Below are 21,885 nucleotides of genomic sequence, written 5' to 3'. Positions count from 1 at the left end.
CCCTACGCTGTGTATGATTATTTATATATATATATATATATATTATATATATATATATATATATATATAAATATATAATCAACATCAGAGAGAGAGCTTGAATGGTCCTCAAGCTTCAATTCACTATAAACTCTTTGACCCTTCGAGCATTCTAACATGGGCGGCCAGGGCTCACACCAGTTGCTCTCCAGTACTAATATGTTAGCATTATTACCGGATAGTCAACGGAGCGACCCATGGCTGCCCAGCCTTGAATCCTGGAGAGGTCACAGAGTTTATAGTGATGCATACGCCACAACTACCCACACTCACTCTCAAGTGAGACTCTTCAGTGTTGCTCGGATGACGAAGGCATCATTTTCTCTACGCACTATCTTCACTATGCACTATCTTCGTCATTGTAAATATCTTCATAGTTACAGTGATGGAAATTGTACATATTTTCTTAATGTACTATTTTCACTTTACACTTAACACGAGCATCATCTAAGCATCCATCCATAGTCCTACCGGCCACATCATGGATGCTGACAGTGGGGGAGGATCTCAGAGGTACCTGACTAGTACCCACCTCACGGGGCGGGTATCGGGTACCCTGGTCTCTGGTAGCCGAGACGGATCACACACATTACAGCCGCCTGAGAGGGAGACGAGTGCTACCATCAACCCACTCCTCCCGCCTCGGAATTGCCTCCCTCAGATAATTAGAGCATCAGCGGGAATAACGGCATCCAAGGTACTAGATTTAGTGTAAATTTGGGGTTGCGCAGGCAGCTGGAGTGCTAGTTATTACGGGTTATTGCCTCGTTCCAAGGCCCTCACAACTAGTGTAGGAGTTTACCCTGCACGGAACTAATTATAAAAGAGGGGGTGACTGGGGTGGAGGTTGGGAGAGATGGAGGGAGGAGTGAGAGGGAGTGTGGCAGAGTTAATGGCGTGTGTTGCACCTTAAGGTGACGTCTGTGGCTGGTGGTAGTGTTGTGGCCTCACAGGTCTTCCCTTAGAGCACATCGGACCAGTAAAAGTGTTTGTCTTACCTGCCACACACACCTCCTGGGAGGGGGACGGGCAGGGGGGGGGACACTGTCAGCTGAGGCACTCTTCACAACCCGACATGTCTCTCTCTCTCAATGTAAAATGTCTTATTCCTTGTTAAAGGTCATACTGACATTTCTTTTTTCTTCAGAGTTCGAAACTCATTACCTTAAAGATCCTAACTGACCGACATCCTTGAGTAGTTCCTGCATTGAGTGATGTTACAGTGTTATTAAACACCCAGGCCGCCAGTCTCCCGCCTTTCAAACCATTAATTGACTGTTGCACGTGCCTTGTGTCGTGTGGGAGTACAGGAACCCGTCTTTGTCGCGGTTGTATGAACTCTGACACTGGTCCCATCAACAACATTACCAGCAATACACAACAAAATCACAAGACCATAATGAACGATGACGAAATATTGCTGTTGCGTGAGTGGAAAGAACCTGCCTACGGCCTCAATATTTATTTATTATGATTTGGTCTAAATGTCTCCTACTTTCTCCATTTAATTGCTTCACAGATTTTCATCTCTTTCATAGATATTTTCATATTGCTGATGACATTTGAGTTATCTAATTTTTACTATTATTATCTATTCTGTGATCAAATGACTCTGGTGGGTTTATGACTGGAAAATACTTTAACTACTGTAACTACTTTTAACTACTAGTGTACGTTGACCAGACCACACACTAGAAGTTGAAGGGACGTAGAGCATCCCTTTTGCTCTACGCGAGGTTTCTGTCCACGCTGAGCTGGCCTTAGGACACCTGCGTTATCATTTGACAGATGTACCGCCCCAGTCAAACTCCCCACCTGATAATGTCCTCGGAGCGGATCACGGCGGGCGCCGGAGGAGGCCACAGCCGGAAGACGAACCAACCCGAAGACACAGGGGCGCGAACCCCATACGCCAGGGGAGAAGGCAAGCTCCAAAACTGGGACCCTCGCTCGTCGGTCATCGCCCTTCCGCCGCTTAGGGCTAGAAACAGGAGGTACTCCCACGTGGGGAAACTCCGATTCCGTCTCACCGAGTAAGTAAAGAAACGATCTCAAGTCGATTGTCAAGACAATCGACTTGAGAATGGGCCAGGACGGACCGAAACGTCGTCGTCCCTTCAACTTCTAGTGTGTGGTCTGGTCAACATACTTCAGCCACGTTATTGTGACTCATCGCCTGCATACTAGTGTACGCATTTTCCTGCTCGAGTAGTGCTTCGTTCACGGCCTCTGCTCGAGTAAAGTATAAAGTTACTGGGCAGCAGAACCTAACAAACCTAAGCTAGACATAACTATTCAGCATGGTATAATGTATTCTAGTATGGTATAATGTCACCCAATATTCGAGGGAAAAAACTGAATATGCAGTACGTTAAAATTGATGAATGTTTCTGTGGGTTCAGCCGCCTTCTGAACGAGCCTAGCATGGGAACAGGTAGAACAGCATAGTGAAGATGTGGGATTCCGTGCCCAAATATTCTAGATAAATCTAGAACGACTCCATAAAAATATCTCCATCAGTCCATAACCCGTGCATGAAGCCTGCCTCCACCACTCTCCAGTCAATGCGGCTTCTCTATTGTTCTGACACGGAAGTGAGTGTGTGTGTGTGTGTGTTATATATATATATATATATATATATATATATATATATATATATATATATATATATATATATATATATATATATATATATATATATAACAGTTATATATATATATATATATATATAACTGAAAACTCACACCCCAGAAGTGACTCGAACCCATACTCCCAGAAGCAACGCATCTGGTATGTACAAGACGCCTTAATCCACTTGACCATCACGATCGGACAAAATGAGGTGATAGCCGAGGCTATTTGAACCACCCCACCGCCGGCACTCGGATAGTTATCTTGGGCATAGCATTTTACCAAATCACCTCATTCTTTGGGGCAACACGTGAGGAAGCAACATACTCCCAGATGCGTTGCTTCTGGGAGTATGGGTTCGAGTCACTTCTGGGGTGTGAGTTTTCAGTTGCATATGTCCTGGGGACCATTCAGGCTTGTTCGCATATATATATATATATATATATATATATATATATATATATATATAATGTGGTTCACTTAGGCTTTTAGTTTCCGTCGTTCTTGTCCTTGGGATTCCAGGTAATGTCTCCCATGTTGTCAAGTGTGTGTGTGTGTGTGTGTGTGTGTGTGTGTGTGTGTGTGTGTGTGTGTGTGTGTGTGTGTGTGTGTGTGTGTGTGTGTTTACTAGTTGTGTTTTTGCGGGGGTTGAGCTTTGCTCTTTCGGCCCGCCTCTCAACTGTCAATCAACTGTTTACTAACTACTTTTTTTTTTCCACACCACACACACACACACACACACCAGGAAGCAGCCCGTGACAGCTGACTAACTCCCAGGTACCTATTTACTGCTAGGTAACAGGGGCATTCAGGGTGAAAGAAACTTTGCCCATTTGTTTCTGCCTCGTGCGGGAATCGAACCCGCGCCACAGAATTACGAATCCTGCGCGCTATCCACGAGGCTACGAGGCCCCTGTGTGTGTGTGTGTGTGTGTGTGTGTGTGTGTGTGTGTGTGTGTGTGTGTGTGTGTGTGTGTGTGTGTGTGTGAGAGAACATGTATACGGTTGTGTGTGTCGTGTGATTGAGCTAAAGTTCCTCCTGAGTATGTATACTCGCGAGGCGAGCATCTGTATACTACAAATGCTCGCGAGCCTGTATACATGCACACGTGTCACGCACCTTACCTGCTCTTCAGTCCAGCCTGGTTTACCAGCCCCTCTCCACCGCTCAATACAAGACCGGCAAGGAATGGGAGCTCCCAGAATGGCTTTTGGTAGGGCGATGCAATAACGGGAATTTGTCGTTTTGGGGGAGAAACTCCATTAGAAGTTGGGCAGCGATGGAAGGACTGACTTCCTCCCGTGATGCAGCGCCCGCCTGCCCGCCCGCCTGCCCGCCCTTCCCGCCAACCACGCCATTCTTTACTCTTGCAATTCTTGTGGCTTTGCGAGCTATTTTGTCTTTTCAATGTGAAGATTAGTGAGGCTTGGAGGATGGTAGCTATGCTGAAGGTAAGAAGGCGGCCAGAATATGAGTCTGAGGTTCGAAATGTTACGGGTAGAGGGAGAGGCAGAGGATAGGAAAGCTAAGGCGGTTGCCAAGGTGAATGGTGGGAGGGTGGTGGCCAGGCCAGGGGACAGGTGGATAGGGGCAACGATCCGTCTACCCGGAGTGATGGTCACCAGGGTGAAGGGAATACTGATGCCATTGTTATTGTTGTGTTGGCTCTTGTGTGACCAACGTGTCTCCTGTCTTATTTACTCATGCACCTGTCTCATCTCCTTCGCCACAGTGTCCAAGTGCTATATAGACCTACTGGCTTTGCGCCTTCGTCTGATAATTACCTTACAGTGGTAAACACAACTCGGTGCATACATGTATAGAAGGCCAGTGGCACGGTGGGGGTTGTGGTGGCGCTTGGCTTGGCCCAACTCCTTCATGTTTCAGGTTAACTTCCCAAATACCATTAGTCTAATTAACTTATTGCGTTACTGTAGACGGTGCCGATTGGCGCCAAGTGGTAATATATTTTCAAGCTTCACAACTCAGAATAATGCTGTAAGCTTCCCATAAGCTTTCTAAGACTCACATGTGCTGCTCAAGCCTCACAGTGACACTCAAATTCTCAAAATGACGGGGCAAACCTCAGACTACCTCGACGATACTCACAATTTCGCCCCAAACCACAATGGCTCACCAAATCTCACAGCTGCTCACGATAAACCTTATATAGACTCCCCAGACCACATAACGCAGGCCGTCCTCATAAACAAAGGCCAAAGTCCATTCCATGCACCCGCCAAACCCCAAGTTTGTAAATGAAAAATGGATTATACTCGACTCACACCTGATGACATTCGAACACTTCCGGAACAAGTGCTTCGCTGAAGACTTTTGTTCGAACCACAACGCTATAAATGCTTCACCCACGTACTACAAGTACAAATAATCGCCAACAGAACCTAAACTTCTAACCTTACCTAAATAATGCATATATATGTACAATATGCTAATATATCATATATCAATTGGAATAACGGTTAAAGTAGGGCGGTGGATTTTCAACTTTCTGTCAAACGGAATGCAGTGTGACGATCAATCAAGTAAGATCAAGCCCAAGTGCAGAAAAAAGTTCTGTACCCCAGGGCACAGTTCTTGCACCACTGCTATTTCTCATTCTTATCTCCGATATAAACAAAAATACTTGTCTCGGCTTCGTGGCATACTCTGCAGATGATACAAAAATCAGCATAAAAACTGCCACTGTAGAAGGCACTGAAAAACTATAGGCAGATATAAATAAAGTCTTTGATTAGGCAACTGATAATAACATGATGTTTAACGGTGATAAGTTCAAGGTACTGAGGTGTGGTGGAATCGAGGAACGTAAAGGAAACACTGAGTACAGGACACAATCAGACTCATAGAATGAAAGTAACAGATAAAAGACCTGGGAATTATGATGTCTGACGACCTAACATTTAGTGAACATAACCGAGCAAATATAGCGACCGCCAGGAAAATGACAGGATGCATTATGAGAACGTTCAAATCCAGGGATCCCCAAAGCTATGCTAATGTTATTTAAAGCACTGGTGCTGTCCCGTCTTGAGTATCGCTCGGTACTCACTTCCCCTTTCAGAGCAGGAGGGGATTAATTCCCTCTGAATTAGAGGAAATACAGAGAAAATATACGGCACGCATAGATAACGATAAAACATTTAAATTTCTGAGACCATCTCAATGCTCTTAAAATGTACTCTTTGGAAAAAGAGACGAGAAAGGTATCGAATAATATATACATGGAAGATACTTGAAGGCCAGGTCCCAAATTTGCACAGTGGAATAACAGCATACTGGAGCGAAAGGTACGGAAGGAAATGCAGAACAGACCCAGTTAGAAGTAGAGGTGCCATGGGCTCAATCAGAGTACACTGCCTGAACATCAGAGGTCCACAGCTGTTCAACACCCTCCCAACAAGCATTAGAAATACATCGAAGGTGGAAGTATTCAAGAACCACTTGATCAGGTTTTGACAAGAAGTGCCGGAGCCCTCCAGACCTCACAATGGAGCCCCCCCCCCAGACCTCACAATGGAGCCCCCCAGACCTCACAACGGAGCCCCCCAGACCTCACAACGGAGCCCCCCAGACCTCACAACGGAGCCCTCCAGACCTCACAATGGAGCCCCCCCCCCAGACCTCACAACAGAGCCCCAAACTTCCCAACGACGCCTCTCCAAACACACGACAACTCGCCACATATTTTTGTCCTATTATGAACGACACTGGGTGTTGCTGTTATCGGGGAGGGTAAACGGTGAGTTGAATATTAATGGGTAATAATGGGAGCAAACAAATTAAACATGGGAGGAGAGCAAGGACAAAGGTTGTGCGAGAGTTGCGACTCATGTAAGCGTCGTTTGAGTGAGTCAATATGTGAATAAGTGGGAGAGTATGTGAGTGAGCGAGCGAGGGAGTGACTGTTACCTCAGTGATGCAGCAGACGACAGAGAGAGTTGAAGCCACAGCGACTGTGACCAGCTTCCCAGATTACATTTAGAACTTGGGAGATTGTCTGCCGAAGTTGAGGCCGTCTCCCGCAGCTGCCGGTGTGTGTGTGTGAGAGAGATCCGCGTTGGGGGCCACGACTGAGGCGTTGCTCTCAACTCACATATGTGGTAAAGCACTTGAATGGCATTTTGTGTATATAAATAAGAGCTGCCTCGTATGGGCCAATAGGTCTTCTGCTGTGGCATATATTTTCTCATGCTCTTGCTTAAATATTTCTCTTACGAAGCACAGACTAATTAGGTTTTCTAAATCATGAGGTAATTCCGTGATTGATCAAACTAACATAATATAGCGGAGTGGGGACGTTTTATTGATAATAGTGGTCTTGGTCCCCCTGTCTGTGTGAAACTTTTCTGATTGGAGTCTTGGAAAGTGTGTGTGTGTGTGTGGGGGGGGGGGGGTTATCGATCGGTAATCACCGCCTGTCCTTGTGACGGTGGAGCTGGGAGGCCCAGGAAGGTAAGGAAGGGGTGTCTTCTAGTGTAGTTCACCCTCCTTCAACACCACAGGCAGAGCAACGCGACGCGCAGAGAAATAAAAACTGCTTTTTAAGGAGGACGCTTGTCTTCTGCCGACTGGGTGTGTGTGTGTGTGTACTCACCTAGTTGTACTCACCTAGTTGTGTTTGCGGGGGTTGAGCTCTGGCTCTTTGGTCCCGCCTCTCAACCGTCAATCAACAGGTGTACAGATTCATGAGCCTATCGGGCTCTGTCATATCTACACTTGAAACTGTGTATGGAGTCAGCCTCCACCACATCACTTCCTAATGCATTCCATTTGTCAACCACTCTGACACTAAAAAAGTTCTTTCTAATATCTCTGTGGCTCATTTGGGCACTCAGTTTCCACCTGTGTCCCCTTGTGCGTGTTCCCCTTGTGTTAAATAGACTGTCTTTATCTACCCTATCAATCCCCTTCAGAATCTTGAATGTGGTGATCATGTCCCCCCTAACTCTTCTGTCTTCCAGCGAAGTGAGGTTTAATTCCCGTAGTCTCTCCTCGTAGCTCATACCTCTCAGCTCGGGTACTAGTCTGGTGGCAAACCTTTGAACCTTTTCCAGTTTAGTCTTATCCTTGACTAGATATGGACTCCATGCTGGGGCTGCATACTCCAGGATTGGCCTGACATATGTGGTATACAAAGTTCTGAATGATTCTTTACACAAGTTTCTGAATGCCGTTCGTATGTTGGCCAGCCTGGCATATGCCGCTGATGTTATCCGCTTGATATGTGCTGCAGGAGACAGGTCTGGCGTGATATCAACCCCCAAGTCTTTTTCCTTCTCTGACTCCTGAAGAATTTCCTCTCCCAGATGATACCTTGTATCTGGCCTCCTGCTCCCTACACCTATCTTCATTACATTACATTTGGTTGGGTTAAACTCTAACAACCATTTCTTCGACCATTCCTTCAGCTTGTCTAGGTCTTCTTGAAGCCTCAAACAGTTCTCTTCTGTTTTAATCCTTCTCATAATTTTAGCATCGTCCGCAAACATTGAGAGAAATGAATCGATACCCTCCGGGAGATCATTTACTGACACAGTTGGGAGGAAGCACAGTGTGAGGACAGTTATATTGTAGCGCCTCCATCACTCTCCCGTCCGCCTCAGGTGAATGTATCAATCACGTGTGTGTGTGTGTGTGTGTGTGTGTGTGTGTGTGTGTGTGTGTGTGTGTGTGTGTGTGTGTGTGTGTGTGTGTGTGATAGAGAAAGAATGTGTGAAAGTGAGAGAACAAGAGAAAGAGGGGAAAGAGTATGCATGGTGGGGGGGGGGGGTAGTGGAAGGGTTTAACATTCATTAAATAGCTTATGAGCTCTAATGCACTAAGAGGTTATTTATAACAATAATAACCTTGGGGTTGTGACATTTCCAAGCTCATAAACTGGTTAATAAATGTAAACAAAGCCACCGTCATTAAGGAACGATGTGCAGGTTTCTTAAGTGGTTGCGTAAATGCTTCATGAATCCATGGCACTTGTGAACCAACCCTCCCATGGTTTTACTAACGATATTACTAACGAAAAATGAACTTTTTTTTAATTTTGTCATGATCAATACACAACGCTTTACAATATGAAAAAAGGTAAAGTCAGAATGCTAAAATGGGATTCGTTGTTTGGTAGGGGGGGGTGTTAACCCTCCCTGGATATATATATATATATATATATATATATATATATATATATATATATATATATATATATATATATATATATATATATATATATATATACGTTACCTCATCTGGGCGACAACATTATTCAGACTCATGTTCACCATTTTCGCTCAGGGAAATTATTGAAATGATTGATTGCAGTACGTGATTGATACATTCACCTGAGGCGGACGGGAGAGTGATGGAGGCGCTACAATATAACTGTCCTCACACTGTGCTTCCTCCCAACTGTGTCAGTACCCACTAAATATATTGTATATCTAGATCATGTCCCCTCGTGAGGCACAGCTCACTTGGTTTTTGCCTAAATCTTACAGCGAACCTGTTGTTCTTTGTTTTCCTTTTGTGATTTATGAAGTTGAAACTGAGAGTGTCCGGGGGAGTGGGGGGGGGGGGGGCTGTGAGGATGACGTGTGAGGCTGGCTGGGGGTGTTGTGAGGCCTGGAAGGGTTCCCGGGGTTGTAGGGTGTGCCGCTGGCGTGTGGGTGTACATGAAAGTATTATGAGAAGTGTTGATATAAGTGGAAGTGAAATTGTGTGTGTGTGTGTGTGTGTGTGTGTGTGTGTGTGTGTGTGTGTGTGTGTGTGTGTGTGTGTGTGTGTGTGTGTGTGTGTGTAGTGTTAACACCCCTTCCTGCTGCCCCCACCTGCCTGCCTCTCCCACCAACCTGCTTGATGGGTATCAAGCAGGTGAGCTGGGGGAGTTGTGGGAGAGGTTGGCAGGTGGGGTGGGAGGGGCAGTGGCACCTGCCTGGAGGAGCACCTGCCAACATTATTCCCGCCGTTCTTCTCAGACTTTCACTACCTGCACCGCACATTGCACCACACGTCACATAATTATGCACTAAGCATTTAGGCGGCGTCATGCCTTCGGGTCGGGAGCAGGTCGGGTCGGGGTCAGTCGGGTCGGGTCGGGCTAACGTGGTCAGGACCCGGGGAAATGATGCGGATATGAAGGGCCATCGTGGCTGAGCATTCCCGGGAAGCGAGGTGCGGACGGCGGAGTACGCGCCTCCTGTCCTCCTGTCCTGGACGGTAGAGGGACGGCCTCGACGGCTCGTGCACGGCCGACCTTCGATCCATGATGGTCCAAGTGATTGGACAGCGTTCCTTATCCCATTTCCGTGTTCTAATATCCCTTATATCCAACTCCTTTTCCACATATCCCAGCTCCTAGTCCTCAGAGCCGCTCCAAGTGTATATAGTCATCCAGGCTCGGCGGTTATCTCTATGATAACGATGCCAGGAAATGCAGTATAGAACACTGGAGCGGTACAGGTAATCAGAGAACACTGTATGAACGTCAAGGGTTCGCGGACTTCAACACAAAAAATAAGTTTCGTAACCAAAGTGTGGAACTAACAGAGGTTGTATAGTGGCTATGTGGGTGTATACGGGCCGCTCCAAGCAACGGTGTGGTGGGCAAGGCTCTCACAACACAAGCCTGGTCCCAGGTCGGCCTGGCGGAGTAGAACACACTCCAGGAGAGACTATTAACTATTGTGGTAATATCAACGAGGTCCCCTCCCCAGCCCTTGTCGTCCTCTTCCTGTTTCCTGAGAATTCATCCTTGTCCTCAAGTTATTCATTCTCCAGCTCACCAAACTCTATGGTTCTGAAAAATCGGAAAAAAGCTCTCCAGTTACCTCCTGTCAGCCTGGAGCTCTCCTCTCCACTTTTTTTTTGTTTACCACTAAGCCTAGCCGTTATGTTTCCTCTTACAATTATGTAAAGTTCAGTAGGCATCAGTTTAGGTTTCAGGACACTATATTCGTATCTGATTTTAATATACATAAAAGCACTGTTTATTACTTTAGTGAAGAGAGCTTCAACCATAACAGCTTCAGGAGAGAAGGTCGTCACTGCCCGCAACATTGTCTCCTGCAAGGCTCATCGGAAGCCCCGGCCACCAAACATTTACTCATCCACTAACGAAACATCTACATCTTTCCTGAATCGTGGCGCCTTTGTTGACACTTATTAAACAGCCGAGGATCTTCCAAACCTCACAACCCAATATAATTATTATTATTAAACCTCGTAGTGATTCGGAGCTCCTAAACTATTAAACAGTTTAATAAAACAGTTCAGTAAACGTTTTAAATTAAAGCATCGTAATATTTACGTTCTCTGAAAATAGCTTCGATAGGTTAGAGGGGTTGCTTGGGTTCGTACGTTGCTGATTAAGCAAAACAGTTAGATTTTTGACGGAGTGGCAAATTAAGCGAACGTTCTGGATACATAGGTTGCCTTCTTGAAGGGGGAAGATATACAGAAACATCGGCAAGCCAGTAAGACACATCCGGACACGTTGACAAACCAGTAAGACACATCCGGACACGCTGACAAACCAATAAGACACATCCGAACACGTTGACAAACCAATAAGACACATCCGGACACGTTGACAAACCAATAAGACACATCCGGACACGCTGACAAACCAATAAGACACATCCGAACACGTTGACAAACCAATAAGACACATCCGGACACGTTGACAAACCAATAAGACACATCCGAACACGCTGACAAACCAATAAGACACATCCGGACACGCTGACAAACCAATAAGACACATCCGGACACGCTGACAAACCAATAAGACACATCCGAACACGTTGACAAACCAATAAGACACATCCGGACACGTTGACAAACCAATAAGACACATCCGAACACGCTGACAAACCAATAAGACACATCCGGACACGTTGACAAACCAATAAGACACATCCGGACACGTTGACAAACCAATAAGACACATCCGAACACGCTGACAAACCAATAAGACACATCCGGACACGCTGACAAACCAATAAGACACATCCGGACACGCTGACAAACCAATGGTAGACAGAAGCCACAAAGGAGGAGGAGAATCAACGTGCGGGTGGTCGATCATAATTAGTTCCATCAAGGGGGAAATTCCTAGTTAATTACCATTGGTTTTGGCGGGCCGGCTGTCACGTGCATCATCTAAATTATTTCACATTTCCACTCTAAACCTGGCCAGCTAGCCAGGTATGTGTGTGTGTGTGTGTGTGTGTGTGTGTGTGTGTGTGTGTTTACCATGTATATTTACTATTTTGTCTGGAGGATCAATCTGTTAGCTCTTGGATTCCGCTTTTCTAGGCGTCTGTTGTCTAATATACGGATTCTCGACCTATTTTACTCGATCATATGAACTACAGATATATCTCATTCACACACACACACACACACACACACACACAAATGTTCTAAGTCAACATTCACAAGAATGAGAAGGTATGATGAACTAGCAAGACTTGATCTGATATTCACCTGAACGAGTCAAGACACGAGAGAAGTCAAATTAAAACCACCCCCATGGGAATGAGGGCCCCACAGTGTATCTGGTGGAGGGAGGAACACCCTGCCCAAGGAGAGGACCATACATCAAAGGGATGACACACCGAAGGGGAACTATGACTAGATGTGAAAATTCCTATTACGAATACCATGGGAAACAGAACTCAAGAGGACAATGTGTACGAGACATGATGGATCACATCACCCAGAAGTGTCAGGAGGCAGTAGACAAACTTACCCCGGCCCAAAAGGAAAAAAAAAGCAAAAGATTAAACATAAAGCCGTGGTTTAATCGAGCATGTAAGGAAGGAAGGCAGTTAAATACAAATTCACAGAGGAACTATACAGACATAGAACACCAGAGTGCAGAGGTGAGATACCACAAGTCCAGAAATAAGTCCCCTCAGTGTGAGAAGCGGAGAGACGGTATGAAAATCACATAGCAAATTAATCCAAGCCCCAACCAAAACTGTTTTTCTCCTGCCACAACAGGAGGAAAACAACAGTGAAAGAACAGGTGATGAAACTGAGAAAGGGGTACGAGAGGTACAGAGAATGACAAGGTGAGTGTACAACTGTACCAGAGACTGCAGGTGTTGTATACAACAGAATAACGAGAAGTCCCTGAACTAACCGAGTTGGTAATACACCAGGCAGCTTTGGAAGATTTTGAAATTACTATAGATGAGGTTAGAAGGTGTCTGCTGGTTCTGGACGTGACGAAGACTATTAGACCTGACAGCATTTCACTATAGATACTAAAAGTAAGGGCAGAAGTGCTTTGCGTACCACACTCTATGGTACATAATAAGTCACCGGAAACAGGAGACCTACCAGAAAGTTGGAAAACAGCTAACGTAGTCCCAATATATGAAAATGGGTGACAGGCAAGAGGCACTGAACTTACAAGCCTGTTTCCCTAACTTGTATACTATGCGAGGTGATGGAGATGATCGCAAGCAAAACTCTAGTAGCGCATCTAGAGAGAAGGGAGTAAACACCAACACGGGTTTATTTGTTAATCCTTTTGGGCGTATTGCGTTTATTAATATTGGTTTGAGCTTCCACGAGTGTGTGGTCTGGGTGTGTAATATCTGAGATTGTAATGTCCCTGATTATTTCTCCATTGTTCGTGGAGATCAAGCCTGGCATCAGCTGCCTCTCCTAGCTCCAGCAGCGACCCAGGAGACTCCCACCATTTATATTGCTACAAGTTTTAATTGCGTCATCTTAAACACAAAAGATACCGATACAAGATATAATTACCTACATGTGTGGCGACGAGTGGGGGGGGGGGGGGGGGGGTGCGGGGTGGGGAGGCGGGGAGGATGGATGGGGATTGAGTGGGTGATGAGAATGGATGAAGGATGGGGGAGGTAGTTGGGAGGGGGTGAGGATGGGTATGGGTGAGGGGGTGAGGATGGGTATGGGTGAGTGGGTGAGGATGGGTATGGGAGACGGGGTGAGGATCATGAAAGAGGAGGTTGGGAAGGATGTATGGGTGTTGGTGAGGTGGGAATACAACCAAATTCTATTGGCTCCGGCACCATAGGAAGTCTGGTGACCCATGTTAAGCTGCCTAACCTGGTGGGTGGTAAGGTCACCCCCCAGGTCATGACCCTGGGGGTGACTCACTACTGCCCCCTAACATCCCGTGACTCCCAGTCCTCCGACAGGTGATTTATTCCTTAATTAATCCAAGCGTCATGGCAGGTGTTTCAGTATACGATATCTGGTACGGTGATGGCCGGGTACGTTATCACATACGGGTACGGTGATTAGCGGGCAGGTGATAACGTAGGCTACTATGCATATCAAGCAATATTCAACCCGTCCTTCCACATAATGCGTCGCAGTTTTAACGGAGGGGCGGCTGGAGAGAACGGGTCGATACGTCGACCCCCATCCGCAGTATGTACATACCCGTCTTAGTATGTTACTAATGGCTTCCATAACACAACAACACTGTTTCCTGTACACGAGCAAATATTGCATCCAACTGGTCGTTATCGTAAGGCTTCAGGAGCCTGCGCTCGATCCTGCAAACACATCTAGGTGAGTATATCTAGATGTTCTCACCTAGGTGAGGACACAGTAGGTGAGTACACACACACACTGAGGCACGACCAATGTGCATCTCTCCTGCTGTAATCTGCATGGCCAAGCTCATAACATACAAACCTCTTTTTTTCTGCTTTGAAGACACCCCTCACAAGGAAGAGAGCGAGCTCCGCAGGCCCAGGGCTGTGTGTGTGTTCACCTGGTTATATTCACCTAGTTGTGCTTGCGGGGCTTGAGCTCTGGCTCTTTTGGCCCGCCTCTCAACAACTGGCAATCAATCAACTGATTTTTTTCAGCACACACGTTGTGTGTGTAGGGGTCTGATAGCTGAGTGGACAGCGCGCGGGACTCTAAATCCTGTGGCCCGGGTTCTATTCCCGGACTATGCAGAGACAAATGGGCAGAGTTTCTTTCACCCTGATGTCCCTGGTACCTAGCAGTAAATAGGAACCTGGGAGATAGACAGCTGTTACAGGCTGCTTCCTGTGTGTGTGTGTACTCACCTAATTGTGCTTGCGGGGGTTGAGCTTTGGCTCTTTGGTCCCGCTTCTCAGTGTGCGTGTGTGTGCATGCGTGCATGCAAGCGTTATTTCATTATTATTAGCTTGCCAGGAAGCTAGCGCCTGCGCCGTACATTGGGATAATTAGGCTTCCGTTGCCTCGCACAAATATTGCACTTTCCCTCTCAGTATGACACCGCTCCAAATAAAATGTAACATTCAATTTACATAAATCCCCCGAGAGATTTGCCCTGTGGATTACTCTTAAGGGAATCCTCTTTTCTCCATGACTATTATTTTTTTTTAGGGAAGCTGTGTTGTTTCTCTCAGCTGTTGGCGACCGGAATTTTTCTCAGCTGTTTCTCTCAGCCGGAATTTCTCTCAGCTGTTTCTCTCAGCCGGAATTTCTCTCAGCTGTTTCTCTCAGCCGGAATTTCTAGTTCTCCCCGCAACAGAACATTTTCCCTTACGTAGTTCACTCTCGCACAATACCTGTAAGTGTCTGTCATTCCCAAGCTGGAGACCAGACGCTTTGGGCTAATTTCGGCCAGATTTGCAGGGGGATTGGGCTGAGGTATGGGTCGGCCATAGGCTGGTCGTGGTAGGTAGGCCATTTTCATGGGGTAAAGTGTGTAATATGGAGTGTGAGGAGGTGGTGGTGGTGTGGATAGAAATGCGGGAAAGAGGGAGAGAGAGATACCCAGCACATCCAAGTACCTCCACAGCATATGCATGTTATATATATTATATATATATTTATATATAAATATAAACCTATATATATTATTTATATATATATATTATTATATATTATTTATATATATATATTATTTATATATATATATATATATATATATATATATAATATTTATATATATATTATTTATATTTATATATATATATTATTTATATATAAATATAAACCCCCTGTTTATTTATATATAAATAAACAGGGGGAGGGCCTCGCGGCTGAGTGAACAGCGCTTGGGAGTCGTAGTCCTAATGGAGCGGGTTGTATTCCCGGCGGAAGCGGAAACAAATAGGCAGAGTTTCTTTCACCCCTGATGCACCTGTTCACCTAGCAGTAAATAGATACCTGGGAGTTAGACAGCTGCTACGGGCAGTTTCTTTTATATGCTTTTAGAAAGATTTATATGTTTCCTTATATGCTTTTTCAGACAGGGATTCCATGATGAAGCGGCATACTCTTAGACAGGCCTCACGTAGGCAGTGTAAAGTGCCCTAAATGCCTCCTTACTTAGGTTTCTGAATGATGATCTAACTTTTGCCAGTGTAGAGTACGCTGCTGTCGTTATCCTATTTATATGTGCTTCAGGAGATAGATTAGGTGTTACGTCCACGCCCAGGTCTCTTTCTCGCGTCGACACACGTAGGCAGTTCCCCTTCAGTGTGTGTGTGTGTGTGTGTGTGTGTGTGTGTGTGTGTGTGTGTGTGTGTGTGTGTGTGTGTGTGTGTGTGCGCGCGCGCGCGCTCGCTCGCACACACTTTAGGAAATAATATATAATGGTTTCATAATTGATTTTGAATTAAAAACAAACAAAAAAGTTTCTTTATAGTTGTTAATACCTTTGAGCTCGTGGAAAGATAGGCAGAAAAGGAGGATGTAGTGGTCGTTTATCCTCTTGATCACCACACTGAGACGCCGGAAAATAAGTCTTAAGGTCTCCTATCGTCTCTCATCTGGTAGTGAGAACGTTGTAGCAGTCATCTGACTCTCTGTATTTGTTGAAGGTAGCTGTTTCCGTATGTGGGTGTCTATGTAAGTGTCGGGTAAGATTCCCATGGCAGTTGCTTGATGTTCCTCCTGCGGTGTTATATAATCCTATCTGGATGGCAGGATTCTGCGAAATTAGAAAAAAATGGGTATCTCTCTCTCTGCTGGACACTAAAGCAGTGGGGTGTGAGACTCCTTTTGTTAATGTCATTGAATTTGATGTTCCGTGTGTCTTTCATTTTGTGCAGTGCAGTCTTGGCAGGTTATATATATATATATATATATATATATATATATATATATATATATATATATATACTGTTCTACCTCTGCCAATACACTTACGGTACTGTGTGGATTGGGGCAGCAAGTCAAGGCTCTTAATACGATATAATATTGTTTAGTCAACAGGAGCCAGTCCTACTTAGTTACTCCTCGTCTTTGACGAAGACTAATCCAGTGTTGGTGACCTGTGCAGGTTACGACGGGCCGCTGCAGTACGCCATGACGGACGGCGCGAGTCCGGACGCTGCCATGACCACGGTGCAGGTCCTGCCGGTGGTGGGCCAGACCTCAGACTTTACCGACGACGAGGACGACAACCCCACAGGTGAGTACCTGCTGGTGAGTACCCGGGGGTAGTCGACAACCCCCACAGGTGAGTACCTGCTGGTGAGTACCCGGGGGTAGTCGACAACCCCCACAGGTGAGTACCTGAGGAGAGGGGTGGGGGTAATGGTGCAAGAGGAAAGGGCATGGGGGTTAAGGGGCAAGAGGATGAGGAAAGGTGCATTACTCGAGGGAGAGAAAGACGGCTACAAACGGGTCCATGGAAGAGGCTTAGCAGAAGGAAAGGGAAAAGTTGTACATGAAAGTGCGGATCAGGACTCTTCCCCCCCCCCACCCTCCTTCTACCAGGGCCACCCCCCTGGTTGTCTCGCCCTCTACCAAGGGCAACACCCCACGGTACATCTCCTCCAGGTTTAACGGGAAAGGCGAAAAATCCAATCTTCCGTAAAAAGGGGGCTTTAAGAGTGGAACGATCTGGGCCAGGAGGGACGGAGAGGGTGCGGAATGTCTTTGAGCGGGAAGAGAAAGCCAACTATTACGCCCAGAGGAAGGTGAAGCGCACGAGGAGGGACGGGAAGAATCGAACACTGAAGGGCAATGGAAGAAGCGCCATGGAGGAGCTGGGAGTGAAGGGTTCTGAGGCGAGATTCCGGTTGTAGGTGAAGGAGTGAGAGGGTAGGGGGCAGCACTGTGTGGAGGCAGTATTGTTGTGAGTAGGTCAGGTGGCGACATCCTGTGTCCAGCTGGTACTCCAACTCCCGCCACCTGAGCCAGACAATCACCACTCATTAAATTGTATATTTATGCTTGTTAACGTTCAAAGTATTGTAACCTGAAACTAACATGTTATAAACTTGAGGCTAACGCATATAAATATTTAACAGCCCAGCCACACCAATAAACCCTGTGCGGTTAAACTTCGTCACCCCAATAGGGACTAGATCCGAGCCACCAATCAGTTGATGAGTCTACCTAGATCTCTCTCAGCCAGTAAAAGGAGTACGCAGGATTAAACTTGAACTAGTTGAGACACGGAGACTACTGGTAGAGCGCTGTCTGTATCATGAGCTTCAACTCTTATCACCTCTTTACCAGAGGCACTCTACCACCCTTCTACAAGGAAGAGCATCACCAACATTTTGTCCAGTTTATAATTGACTACAAAGACAGCTCCAAAGGAAGTTAGAAGAGGGAAGGCTTGAGGGGCAGATCAACTCCCAGATCCCAATCCAGGTATACTCCAGGATGCGCTGGTTAACGATCAGAATCCTCCCCTTTGGTAAACCTTACAAAGATAAGTTCGTGTTTCTTTATATCGTTGATACGACCGATTTTTGTGGCCTCTTCAGTCATTTACTATGAATAGAAACGTGCAAGTGACACATAAATGCAGTGTGACGGAGGGGAGGGGGTGGGGGAGGGGGGAAGGAGGCTTGGGCACGAATGGGGTGTGACGCAGGAGGTGGGGGGAAGGGGGGGGGGAGTTGGGGGGGGCAGAAGTGCGGGGAGCTGCACACACACACACATACACACACACATACATACACACACACACACACACACACACACACACACACACACACACACACACACACACACACACACACACACACCCACCCGCCGCTGTACGGCTGCAAGCGCCACCATTACCCTGTCACCATCCCTACCCCGGTAATGGTCGCCTGATGAACACACACAATGCTCTTCTCCCCCCTGGACCGGGCAGGAGGCTCCCTCCTACCCGCTCCTGGCGTCAGAGGAAAGTAGGTAGGTAGAGGGGAGGGACATGCCCCCCTTCCCTCTTCTACCACTTTACCACACACGACAAAGCAGGAGGCACTTGCCTTACTGCGGCTCGTCGACTCCTCTCTCTGCCAGATGACAATACCCAAGATGACATATCACTGCGACCTCTGGCGGCAGCTGTAGGGGTCTTGTGTCACTGCGTCCCCCCACCCCTCCACACACACACACACACACACACACACACACACACACACACACACACACACACACACACACACACACAACACGTCACCATACTCACCACACCACATGTTGTCTCCCTCAATACACTTCCCAACCACAAACTGCCGTTCCACACCATCGTTCTCCAACATGGTGCTATACTCTCCAGCACGCACCACCACCACCACCACCACCCTCGAGCATGCACCTCCACTCTCCATCACCCAGCACTCGTGCCCCCTCACGTGCCCGTCAGGGTGTTGAGAGCGCCCACACCATGATTGAACAGCTCCTCACCTCCCTGTGGCCATGATAGTGTATATAGAAGGAGCTGTAGTTCTGTTGACATAATCAACTGACTCCATCACTCGTCCTGTTTCATGTCACCAGTGTGTGTGTGTTTACCCTCTCCCAAAACGCTCCATCCTTACCTTCAAACACATTTGGAGTGGTGCAGCTCTCTGGGTGGAGGGGTAAGGCAGTTATGAGGAGAAACCGCCAAGCCCTCCCTGAGTGTGGGTGGACTGGGGTGATGGGTGGAGAAGGCGCACCTTTTGCCCACGGGTTCAAGAGCCACCGTTCTTCCCCACCTATATGTCTATATGTCCAGCTGGCGTGTCCCAGCTGGACATATAGAGAGCAACCAACAATATCGGCACCTCGGCCTCCACGTTAGGGGAGGCCGAGGTGCCTTCTAGGTGCCCCGAGGTGCTAGTAACCTTCACCAACAGCTGACTGTAGTGGCCGTACATTGTCTGGGGTTTTGGTAGCGGCTCCGTGACTGTCAGTGGTGAAGCGTTCGTCTCTGCTAATCTCGTCCTTCTGATCAAAAGCCCAGTTAACAAATTTTAGGGAGGTAATTTTTTTTTAATTTCCTTCACAAGTGAAGATTCGTGTTAGAACCACTGATTTAACCCTTTCTCTCGTATTCAGTAACAAATGTCTACAAAAAGTCTACGTCCAAATACATTATATATATATATATATATATATATATATATATATATATATATATATATATATATATATATACACACACACACACACACACACACACACACACACACACACACACACACACACACACACACTGGAAGACAGAAGAGTTATGGGGGACATGATCACCACGTACAAGATTTTCAGAGGTATTGACAGGGTAGATAAAAACAGGCTATTTAACACAAGGGGCACACACACTAGGAGACACAGGTGGAATTTGAGTGCCCAAAGGAGCCAAAGAGATATTATAAAGATTTTTTTTTAGTGTCAGAGTGGTTGACAAATGGAATGCATTAGGCAGTGTTGTGGTGGAGGCTGACTCCATACACAGTTTCAAGTGTAGATATGATAGAGCCCAGTAGGCTCAGGAACCTGTACACCAGTTGATTGACATTTGAGAGGCGGGACCAAAGAGCCAGAGCTCAACCCCAGCAAGCACAAAAAGGTGAGTACACACACACACACACACACACACACACACACACACACACACACACACACACACACACACACAGTGTGTGTATTTTTCCGTAAATTATAAATCTTCAAATATGTGACTAAAGTAAATAGAATCAATATTGGAGACCAGCTTCATGAAGCACACCACCCCCCACCTACCTAGAGACCAGCTTCATGAAGCACACCACCACCACCACCTACCTAGAGACCAGCTTCATGAAGCACACCACCACCACCACCTACCTAGAGACCAGCTTCATGAAGCACACCACCACCACCTACCTAGAGACCAGCTTCATGAAGCACACCACCACCTACCTAGAGACCAGCTTCATGAAGCACACCACCACCCACCTAGAGACCAGCTTCATGAAGCACACCACCACCATCCACCTAGAGACCAGCTTCATGAAGCACACCATCCACCTAGAGACCAGCTTCATGAAGCACACTACCACCATCCACCTAGAGACCAGCTTCATGAAGCACACCATCCACCTAGAGACCAGCTTCATGAAGCACACCACCCACCTAGAGACCAGCTTCATGAAGCACACCACCACCACCCTCCTAGAGACCAGCTTCATGAAGCACACCACCATCCACCTAGAGACCAGCTTCATGAAGCACACCACCACCTACTTAGAGACCAGCTTCATGAAGCACACCACCACCTACCTAGAGACCAGCTTCATGAAGCACACCACCATCCACCTAGAGACCAGCTGCATGAAGCACACCACCACCACCACCTACCTAGAGACCAGCTTCATGAAGCACACCACCACCACCATCCACCTAGAGACCAGCTTCATGAAGCACACCACCACCTACCTAGAGACCAGCTTCATGAAGCACACCACCATCCACCTAGAGACCAGCTGCATGAAGCACACCACCACCACCACCCACCTAGAGACCAGCTTCATGAAGCACACCACCTACCTAGAGACCAGCTTCATGAAGCACACCACCCACCTAGAGACCAGCTTCATGAAGCACACCACCTACCTAGAGACCAGCTTCATGAAGCACACCACCTACCTAGAGACCAGCTTCATGAAGCACACCACCACCACTCCCGCTTTTTAAAAGCATTTTCCTTCTCGCCCGCCAGAATACCTCGCAGATCTCCGTTATTGCTGCCGCCTTCCACGGAAGGCAGAACGCGAGGATGGTTTTTTACTCTCAACTCTGCAGTATTTCTTGTGTGTGTTCTCGACGTCCTTCCCGTGACGAGCCTCTCGTGGAAGATGTACTCTTGTCTTAGATGTATTAACCTCTCTCCATTTCCTGCTCTCCCTCCCCCCCCCCTTCCCTGTCTGTAGCTATCGACCGTGCTCACTGTAATCATATTTAGTACAATTATCGTTGTAACTACCACTTAGGGTGGACGA

The 21,885-nt window shown here is 46.8% G+C and overlaps 1 protein-coding gene across 5 annotated transcripts in view; it reads left to right on the top strand.

Moving 5' to 3' along the window:
- ktub (Tub domain-containing protein ktub) overlaps positions 1 to 21,885 on the top strand; it is a 251,643-nt gene that overhangs the window by 206,322 nt on the left and 23,436 nt on the right. For all 5 annotated transcript variants that reach the window (XM_069332510.1, XM_069332512.1, XM_069332511.1 and 2 more), the window contains one exon: positions 16,971 to 17,102. In XM_069332510.1, the coding sequence (XP_069188611.1) occupies positions 16,971 to 17,102 (132 nt within the window). The remainder of the gene's footprint in view (positions 1 to 16,970; positions 17,103 to 21,885) is intronic.

This window comes from Procambarus clarkii, chromosome 27 (assembly GCF_040958095.1).
Source record: "Procambarus clarkii isolate CNS0578487 chromosome 27, FALCON_Pclarkii_2.0, whole genome shotgun sequence".
NCBI lineage: Eukaryota > Metazoa > Arthropoda > Malacostraca > Decapoda > Cambaridae > Procambarus > Procambarus clarkii.
Note: the sequence above shows the minus strand (reverse complement) of the source record. Positions and strands in the feature narration are given on the sequence as shown.